General features: G+C 38.5%; 1 protein-coding gene across 2 annotated transcripts; it reads left to right on the top strand.

The window, feature by feature from the left end:
* Nucleotides 1-1,068: 1,068 nt before the first annotated feature.
* On the top strand, nt 1,069-7,026 carry LOC146963872 (glucosamine-6-phosphate deaminase 2). Of its 2 annotated transcripts, XR_015034738.1 has the most exons (7): nt 1,069-1,238; nt 1,330-1,431; nt 2,587-2,769; nt 3,504-3,688; nt 5,218-5,392; nt 6,078-6,722; nt 6,758-7,026. XR_015034738.1 is itself a non-coding variant. In XM_085767565.1 (6 exons), the coding sequence occupies exons 1-6, from the start codon at nt 1,115-1,117 to the stop codon at nt 6,134-6,136; spliced, it is 828 nt and encodes a 275-aa protein (XP_085623691.1). In that variant the 5' UTR covers nt 1,069-1,114; the 3' UTR covers nt 6,137-7,026. The 2 variants fall into 2 exon arrangements, 1 of the variants encoding a protein (XP_085623691.1); XM_085767565.1 differs by having other exon boundaries at nt 6,078-7,026.
* Nucleotides 7,027-9,681: the final 2,655 nt, after the last annotated feature.

The raw sequence follows: 9,681 nt of genomic DNA, 5'->3' as shown, positions 1-9,681 counted from the left end.
GACGTCTGACAGCACGTGACTCCTCCTCAGACACACGGACCTTCCACCACCAGGTAAAACCAAAACACGTCGTCGTTAAACTGTTGCTTAGTTAATGAGTAACTGAGTTTAGTAGGCTAAATACGTGTCGCCATTAACGCGCCGTCAACAGAACTAGGAGGAAACATCCGCTCCTGTAGAAGTTGGCTCGCTTGCATTGTTAGCACATTAGCACTGCCTCTGCAAACTCAATAGAAAAACCTGGCTTCTCAGAGTCTCGCTATTGTTAATGATAATGTAATCTGTTTTATACTATCTATACCCCCCAGCCTACTCCCCTTTGAGACAAACCTATAGGATACTTTTAAATAATGCACATTACAAAAAAAAAAGCTACAAGAAAAGTCAATAACACTGGATATCTTTAGCATACACTCTGCACAAATCATGTAAAAAGCAAGATATAACCTACTTCCAGGTGAGGTATAAAAAGGCAGGGTGGGTGGGTAGGAGAATTAGTCTAATGTCAGAACAACTCTGAAAAGTGTGTGTCAGTCTGTGGGGTCCAATGGGCTTTATGCACAGCTCTACTACCAACTGATTAATCCAGGTGTGCCTGACCATTGTTGTGAGGTCAGACACACCTGGATTAATCAATTGTTCCAATAATGTAGGACAAGAAATAAACGAGCTGGCTTATTTCAGGAAGTAGTAGAGCTGTGCATAAAGCCCATTGTGGAATAGTCCAGAGAAGGAGCTCAAAAATAGCAAAAACATAAAACTGTTAAAAAATATATATCAGGAAATCTCCCGTGTATGCGTGAATGTCTGTGTGAACCTCATGTTAGGTGATTATAAAACCGAGAGTGAGTCTTTGTTTGCTTGTATTTGGTTTCTTTTGTTTTACGTTGAATATGGAATGATGGAGTAGTGAATATGGGCTGGGAACTGAAAAGCTCGGCTTCCTCCTGCTCCTTTTCAAGCATTCTTTGTTTACTGATTTAAATATTGGACTTGGACACTATAACGTGTTACTTATTTTATATGTCTTTTCTCTTTGAAATAAAGAATAATCGAATCAAATTGTTGGTGTTTTGAGGTTGTTCTGTTGTCAGTAGGCTAGAGAGCCAACACAATGAGGTTGGTTATCCTGGACGACTATGACCTGGCCAGCGAGTGGGCAGCCAAATACATCCGGAACAGAATCATTCAGTTCAGGCCTTCGTCTGAGAGATACTTCACTCTGGGCTTACCCACAGGTGAGCACCACTCACTCTCACACACACACACACACACACACACACACAGATCTTTCGGTGTTGATGTGTTAACATGACTTATTTCTTTCAGGGAGCACTCCTTTCGGCTGTTACAAGAAGCTTATAGAATACTACAGAAATGGAGACATTTCATTCAAATATGTGAAAACCTTCAATATGGATGAGTATGTTGGTGAGTTTCTTCACTTCACTTCACTTTCTATTTAACTCACAACCAAGTGCATGGTATGGAGCGCACAAACATTAGACAATATCAGTAATCAAGGAGGCCCGCCACAAATAAATGAATGTATGGGAAACACTGATACTTCTTGCACTCAAATATATGAAAGTCATCGCCAAGACAGTTATTGTCACAAAGGTTACAAAATCTCTGATTCTATGTAGGCCTTTACACCTTCCAATGACTTTTGGTGTTCTGATATTCACTCTAAAATTGCAGATGGCCTGTTTATACTATGAATTTGGACACAAGAGGTACTTTCCTAATTAAAGCTCTTGTTTAACCCCTTTGAGACAAACTGTTTGTAAAAACGGGCTATACAAATACAATTGCCTTGCCTTGCCTATAAATGTCACATGACGTCATGCTACCAAGTTAAATTTTCCATATTTGCGAGAACTGATCTTTCAGTCTCTGCACAACAGTTAGCTTCGGCCAGTCAGTGTTACGTAATACTTTTTTTTTTTTTGCTTTAAATCTTTTTATTGGCAACCAGAAAGTCAGAAATAATAAATCACAATCAAATTAGTCATAATTACCAATACATTTTTCAATTTTTTATAAATTCAAAAGTGTTAATACATTTTTGAGAGTGCCAAGGGTACGACAAACCGCAGTTATCCAATATCTGCTTAACCTGCAAAATCCATGGTGACACAAATACACCTGAGTTATACAGGTTAAATAGACAGTTGTACATTATTTTATTCAATTTACTTTCTTTACCTTCTACCAGTCTCACCCAATAACCAATAATTCTTTTTTTTAACTGCAACACAAAGTTGGTACCTCCCAAGCTCTCCATAGACCATATTATTACAAGTTGTTGTTTTACCTTTACCTCCTACCTCTTTGTAATGTTTTAGGAGAAAAAGGCAATAGCAGAACCAGTAATATATATAATATTGTAATGTCTATAAATTCCTACACATTTCTAGTAGTAAACTACACAAATACAGACTATAATAGATTTTAGAAATGTAAAATAAAAGAATAATTTGTCCAGAGGAGAAAGAATATTCTCTCTTCAGTAGGGTTTCTTCTCTTCTTTGGATTCATGGCTCTGCAGCTTTCGGGTAAATCAGGTGTCCTCTTGTTGTGCAGGTCTACCACGTGCTCATCCAGAAAGCTACCACTCCTACATGTGGAACAATTTCTTCAAGCACATTGACATCGATCCAACCAACGCTCACATCCTGGATGGAAACGCAGACAACCTGGAGGCAGAGTGTCAGGTCTTTGAACAGAAGATCGCAGAGGCCGGAGGGATCGAGTTGTTTGTTGGAGGTCAGACACATGATTTCTGTTCTGCTGTACCATTTCATGGGTTGAACTGTATGTTGTAGATGTGGGGCCCATAAAAAACCCCAGTAGTCTAATCTTTGTATGACTGAATTATTCTGCATAAGACCCTGACTAATACTCATAGTACAGTGTAAAAACTCAACATCTTTCTAAGAATATTTGTCTTATTTCTTGTCCAAATGTCTCATTTCAAGTCAAAACTAATCTCTTTCCACTTAAAATAAGACTCATAACCTAAAATGTAACTTTTTTTTTAGATCATTTTCACTTGTTTCAAACAAATTTTCACTTGAAATAAGTAGAAAAATCTGCCAGTGAAAGCAAGTTTTTTTGTGTTTGTAATAAGGAAGAAAAACTTGCTCCACTATCAGATTTTTTCTACTTATTCCAAGTGAAAATATGCTTGAAAGGAGTAAAAAGTGTCTAAACACAAGCTACTTTTAATATGATGTGTCTTATTTTAAGTATAATGAGATTTGTTTTGACTAGAAATAAGATAAATATTCTTGCTAAGATACTTGAGCTTTTGCAGTGTAATGCTGCATTAGCATCAAAACAAAGTAGGCAAAATAATAAATGATAATACATACGTAGTCTAAGAAAAGAAAACTGGAAAAGTTAGGGGGAGGGGCCCACTTTAGTATTCTCTAAGGGGGCCCAGAATTCCCAGCAACGGCCCTGGGCCACTTCATCTCTTGTCTGTCTGCTTGCTGTAGGTATCGGTCCTGATGGTCACATTGCGTTCAATGAACCAGGGTCCAGTCTGGTTTCCAGGACCAGAGTGAAAACCCTGGCCAAGGACACCATCGTGGCCAACGCTCGTTTCTTTGGTAACGACCTCTCCAAGGTTCCCACCATGGCTCTCACTGTTGGTGTAGGAACCGTTATGGACTCCAAGGAGGTTAGACTCAAAAGCACTTTATTTATTGGCCACCAAGTTGTGATTGTTTTAAAGGGATAGTTCAGCTTTTTTGAAGTGGGGTTGTATGAGCTACAAAATCCCATCACGCTGCACCGAGACACAGGCGATACACTGTGATGATTAATCCGCGTATTTTCACTGCCTATGAGAAGTCCCATCTCAAAATAATACACCAATTCAAGAGTACAATCTAAAGTAAAAATAGACCTTTCTACTGCATCTAGTGTACTTAATGGGAATTTGTAGCTCATACAACCCCACTTCAAAAAAACTGAACTATACCTTTAAGATTCTTCACAATATTTTTTACCATTGGTCCCAGTTTTGGGATGCTGTGTAAAACATAAATTGAAACAGAATAATGATTTGTAAGACAAAACTCTGTTTAATTATAAATGACCCCAAGACTTAAATCAAATAAGCACCATTGTTTTGTGAATATTGTGATAATTATATTTTTTACATTAAATGCCAGCCACACATTTCAAAAAGATGGGACAGTGGCAAAAAAAAGACTGGGAAAGTAGTGTAATACTAAAATAAAACATGTGGTGTAATGTCTCAATGAATGAGGTTACTTGGTAACAGAGCAGGCTAAGTCTATAAGCTCCCCACTTTCTGAAAGAGTACACTGGCAAATAGTCCTGCAGTTGAAGCATAATGTTAGTTTGTTTTTGGCTTGAAGGGAAATATGAAAAAATTGGGGAATTGCATTGTTTCAACAAAAAGTTATGCTCTTCATCAGGTCAGTTAGGGCATTTGCTTTCAGGTGTTCTTTAAGTAGATTCACAGGATCACAGGAAGTCAGTAACACCGGGGGGTGACAGTTAGTGACAACAAGGTCATGAGAAATCCACAGCAAAAACAAGATCTATAAATATCAATTGGCATGGCATATATCAAAGACACAGGTCGACCATTTTAGATGAGTGTGAAAAAATATACGGTACAAAAAATTATAAATATGAGGACAGCAAGAGTAACTCATTTTATCACAAAAAAACACACATATTCCCTAAGAAATAAGGAAAATGGTATATACAAAACAAAAGTTAAGCAAAATACACATTACAGCATTAGTTCGACCAATGAGTAATAAATCTATGATGATATCTCAACTGAAGTTAATAAAATAATATATTGTAGACTTTGGGAGCATACAGTGTGGCGAGTCCCCTTCTTTTTGTCACTTACCTCCCTGGACTCAGCACCTGGCTACACTTTGGATGCGCGTGAGCCTTTTTCTTTGTTAATCGGGATATCATTGTTTACCACTCATAATGTCATTAAAAAGATTCTGAGGAAATATCTGAACATGAGGAAGAAAACTGAAAAACAGGTACCAGGCTAGCCATGGTGTCTAGGCCATCAGATGGACACCTGGTTCTGTAGTGAGCTCAGGAATACAAACCATCACTGATGCTGGCTATTTAAATGTGTGCTGATTACAAGCTGGATGGTCCCCTCGGTTCAAAACATAAACGTAGAGTCTCTTGTCTTCTGACCAGGTGATGATTCTGATCACCGGAGCCCACAAAGCCTTTGCTCTCTATAAAGCCATAGAGGAGGGAGTGAACCACATGTGGACCGTGTCAGCCTTCCAGCAGCACCCACGCACCATCTTTGTCTGTGATGAGGATGCCACGCTGGAGCTTCGAGTCAAAACTGTCAAATACTTCAAAGGTACCATCATCTTACTTGAAATTTTACCTGTTTATCTCACTAGCTTAATCTCACTTAGAATCTGTAACTTACACACTCGTTCACAGGACACCTTGGTTTTACAAATTCCCAGTATCAGGACAGAATTGGGGAAGACTGCCTTTCAGTTTTATGCCCCCCAAAAGTGGAATAACCTACAAAACTGTCTGAAACTGGATCATCTTATTTCCTTAGATAGTTTTAAAAACATATTATCGAATGTTTTACAACCTGTATGTAATTGTGAATCATGACCTTGTTACTGTATAATTGTGTTTTTGTAATCAGGGCGTCATTGAAAAAGAGAGCTCGCTCTCAATTGACCTTCCCTGAATAAATAAAGGAGAAATGAAATGAAAAATGAAATGAAAAATCACATATACATACACTGATCATGGCCACACAGTAACAGGCCCTAAACACAAGCTCAATAGAGGCTGGTGTCTACCACATCAGACAGGACCCCACTGGACAATGTGACTGGCAGGTTTTCAATTTACTGGACAATTGTTTTCTACTGAATATGTGGGTGTTTTTTTTTTACACCAGTCAAAACATACACAATACCTGTCAATGTAACTACAAGTCTCTTCTGTCTCAAAATGTCAACCAATTTCTACTGCTCTTCTGTTCTCCTTTTTCTGCATCTATTTTTTTTCCATTTTAGGCTTAATGCATGTTCATAACAAGCTGGTGGACCCAGTGCTGAGCATAAAGGACCAGTGACACAGAACTGAAGACGTCTGGCTGCCATCTGCGGTTCCTGGATCCATCAGGACTGGACAGCATTTTTACTCTGCTACTGTCATGTACCCGTGGAACATCAGAGCCCCTGGTTGGGGGGGCTCCCCTCCTCCCTTTTGTATAAGTCACAGATCGTTAATGAGAGGAACTTCTCCTCCTGCGTGTCTTTGTTTAGCAGTTTGGATTTAATGGGACCTGACTCCTCTTCATCTGTGCTCGGTGTCACAACTTTGAGGTTGGATTTAAACACACAGCCTTCATTTAGTTGTGGAAAATGTGAAAGAACATACGTATCTGCTGTCTGTGAACAAATCAGTGCAGGGCTTAATTTTTCTTTCCTTAATGCTGGCATTGTTTATTCCCGAATGATTCAGATTAAAGGACTTTGGTCACCTATAATGACAGTTTCTTTTGTATGGAGGTTCAGTAGTGTGAACTGTTAGCAGCCCCTGGCTTCACCTCCACTTTACACTCCTTTACTGCTGCATGCTAAATCAAAAGTATTGAGCCATCACTGTATTTTACCTCAAGTTTCCTAAGAACACTGTAGAAAGCACTGAGAAACCGAGTTCAGATTAGTGAATTTATCAATGCTGTAATAAGACCGATGATAATTGGTTGCGTCTTCTGCCTGCAGGATGTTCACGGTGCACCCCACCACTATTTTACACCCTCCCGCAAATATTTTGTGATTTACTTCCATGTCTTGTTTGAGTTCAACATTCCTTCCTTGGTTTTCTTTAAAACACACAGTCACTCATCCTGTCTTTCAGGGTAATGGTTCTCACTTCAACTCATTGTTTTTGTAAATAAATTGTAGTTTTTATCTCTTTACTTTCTAATGACAATAAAAACTTTGCTAAGAATCCTTTTCTGACCGCCATCATATGAGACAAACGTATCACAGTTTCAGACACCTACTTTTATATCTGGGGATGCACTTACCTTGTTTTCCACAAGAGGGCAGTCATACCCAAGATTTGAAAATCATGACAATGTGATAGAAAACTGGCCTAGTGCTGTACCTTGGTCAGCAAGTCTTAATTTACAACAGGGCCTCAGCAATAATGGTACAGAAAGTACAAAGTACAGGTTGAAATTGTTACATGTTAACATGTTTTATAAAGGTTTTTCCGTCACCCATATCCTGTGTGGCTGTGATTAATTTCTGTGCCATGACCCATTTATGTGGGGTCATGTGCTAATGTAAATTATGGGTTTTATTGTGTTGAGTGATATATCTGTTTGGATTTTTAAAAAATGTCAGTAATTGTATTTGATCATAGTGATCAAAGGTAATTACTTTAATGAGCTTATTTAAGTACATTAACGCTTAAAGGGATAGTAGCAGTTTTTTTAAAGTGGGGTTGTATGATCTACAAATAGCCCCTAAGTACTTTAATTGCAGTAGAAGACTCTCTACACTCCTCCCGTTAGCAACGCCAGCCCATAGCCCTGCCCAGAGATTTACAACATTTGTTGTGTTGTGGAAAAAATTATATTATAGTGAACAATGGAACTGTGTATTTTTTTTCACGTAAAACCTCTTTTAGGCCGCGAAAATAGCCGCTTCTTTGAGTCCATTCACAACAATGTATGTTGTAAATCTCTGGGCAGGGCTATTATGGGCTGGCATTGCTAACGGGAGGAGTGCAGAGAGTCTTCTACTGCAATTAAAGTACTTAGGGGCTATTTGTAGATCATACAACCCCACTTTAAAAAAAAATGCTACTATCCCTTTAAAACAGAAGTAAGCGGAATGTTTGTGTTAAATTAATAATTAAGTCTTAAATAGTTATATCTTCCGACAGCAATCACTTATATAGAGTGTTTGATCAGATCAGTCAATTCACAGGCAGAGGTATCACAATCGCTAGGCTAAACTCGTAGTCAAACAAAACTGGGTGGAAAGCTCAGAAAGTCTAGGAATCACGAGGAGAAAAGGCTGGAAACGCTCACTGAAACGGATGAGACGATCTGGCACAGAGGGGTGGGAGCACAGCTTAAGAACACAAGGGCTGGGGAGACACACAGGTGAGACATCAAGGTAATCACAGACAGGAAACTCAACAGGGAGAGGGGGATGACAGACAGCTTACCAAAATAAAATAGGAAATAAACAAGACAGGACAGAACCTAACACTAAACAACCCTAAAGGGTCCTGACAATGGTCACTTTCAGCCATCATTAACATATGTATTTTCATTCTTTCCAAAGGATCAGAGGCAGACAGATCACATCACATCCAAGGTTTTGAAATAGAATGGATTTATTAGCTAGTAGGCTGCTGTGCATCTCTAGCTCATCAGCATTGAAGATCATTGGCCTGTCACAGAAAATGAGCCTCCAATAGCACTAATTGTTAATGAGTTACAGTTACTGATGGTGTGAGCTTGCACAGTGTCCCTCACAGCTGGAAGCAGCTCACCCACCCACCACCTCCAGAAACATCACATGGATTTTTGTTCTATTTAAAGACTTTGTAATCCAGCAGCATAGTGAAGGGTAGTAGATGTGACGCAGTGGGCTCACCTCACTCCCCATCATCCCCTCTGCTGGAGACAGGCCTCACTTACGTAACTGTACATAAGTCACCAATTAATACACAGTTTTGAAGAGACCTTTGTAAAGACTTTTCTGGTTAACCAACACTGGCAAAATAAAATCTTTTCACTGTGTCACCACCATACTTAATTGGCAAATTAAAGTAGCCTAATAATGGCAGAAACAACCAACAACGAAGTAGTTTGCAAATTATAGGCTATTTGTTCATAATTACATTACATTCAGATGAAAGTGATGATAACAGAAAATGTCTGTCTTAGTAATAACAAGAGCTATGGTAATATTTCAGTGTTAGGTGTGATGTGTGCTAACAGTTTTGAAAAAGGGTCATAACGATCGTGAAAAAAATAAATAAAAATAATAATAATAATAAGTAATACACTAATAGAATTCACCCAATCTTCCAAGACACTGACACATCATTGTCTTCCAAGATAAACATAGTCTGTCACAGCTCAGTGTCATAAAAAACACTGACAACTGATGGAATAACACAAAATGAATCACTTTCCTTGTGTCAGATCTACTGTTTTACAATCAACAGATTATTGTATTTATCATACATTGACTTTTGTGCTGTAGTTTCCTCTGAACCAACAAGATGAGTGCATATTCTCATTTGCCCAGGTCATAGTATTTCAAAGGAGGTTAAATCGAAAGCAACTGGACTCCACCCAACCAGCCTTCCTTCCTACTTCAGCTCAATTTGTAGTGCTAAAGGTCAGACTGATTGATGTTAAATTTTCTGTTAGTGTTTTCAGGTGTGTGCAGAAGTGTTTACAATTACCAGATGTGTTTTACATTTTAAATAAATGTGTCTTCCCAATGATAACAACATATTTCATTTTTGAGTGAAGTGTCTAATGTAGGAAACTGTGTGTAATGTTCTGCAAAAACTGTGTTGAAGAATTGCAAACAAAGCGCAAAGCAGAAAGTGTGTATTGTCACAATGTGTTTCAGC

The sequence above is a fragment of the Trachurus japonicus genome, chromosome 22 (assembly GCF_045865225.1).
Source record: "Trachurus japonicus isolate A0001 chromosome 22, Traja_1.0".
Lineage (NCBI taxonomy): Eukaryota > Metazoa > Chordata > Actinopteri > Carangiformes > Carangidae > Trachurus > Trachurus japonicus.
The sequence above is the reverse complement of the archived record's forward strand: the minus strand, read 5'-3'. Positions and strand labels throughout refer to the sequence as shown.

What these genes read in the sequence shown, in the direction of transcription:
- LOC146963872 (XM_085767565.1), top strand. Translation starts at nt 1,115, where the DNA reads ATGAGGTTGGTTATCCTGGACGACTATGACCTGGCCAGCGAGTGGGCA. An exon ending in CAATATGGATGAGTATGTTG is followed by an intron (nt 1,432 to 2,586) that starts GTGAGTTTCTTC and finishes CTTGTTGTGCAG; the next exon opens with GTCTACCACGTGCTCATCCA. An exon ending in CCGTTATGGACTCCAAGGAG is followed by an intron (nt 3,689 to 5,217) that starts GTTAGACTCAAA and finishes TCTTCTGACCAG; the next exon opens with GTGATGATTCTGATCACCGG.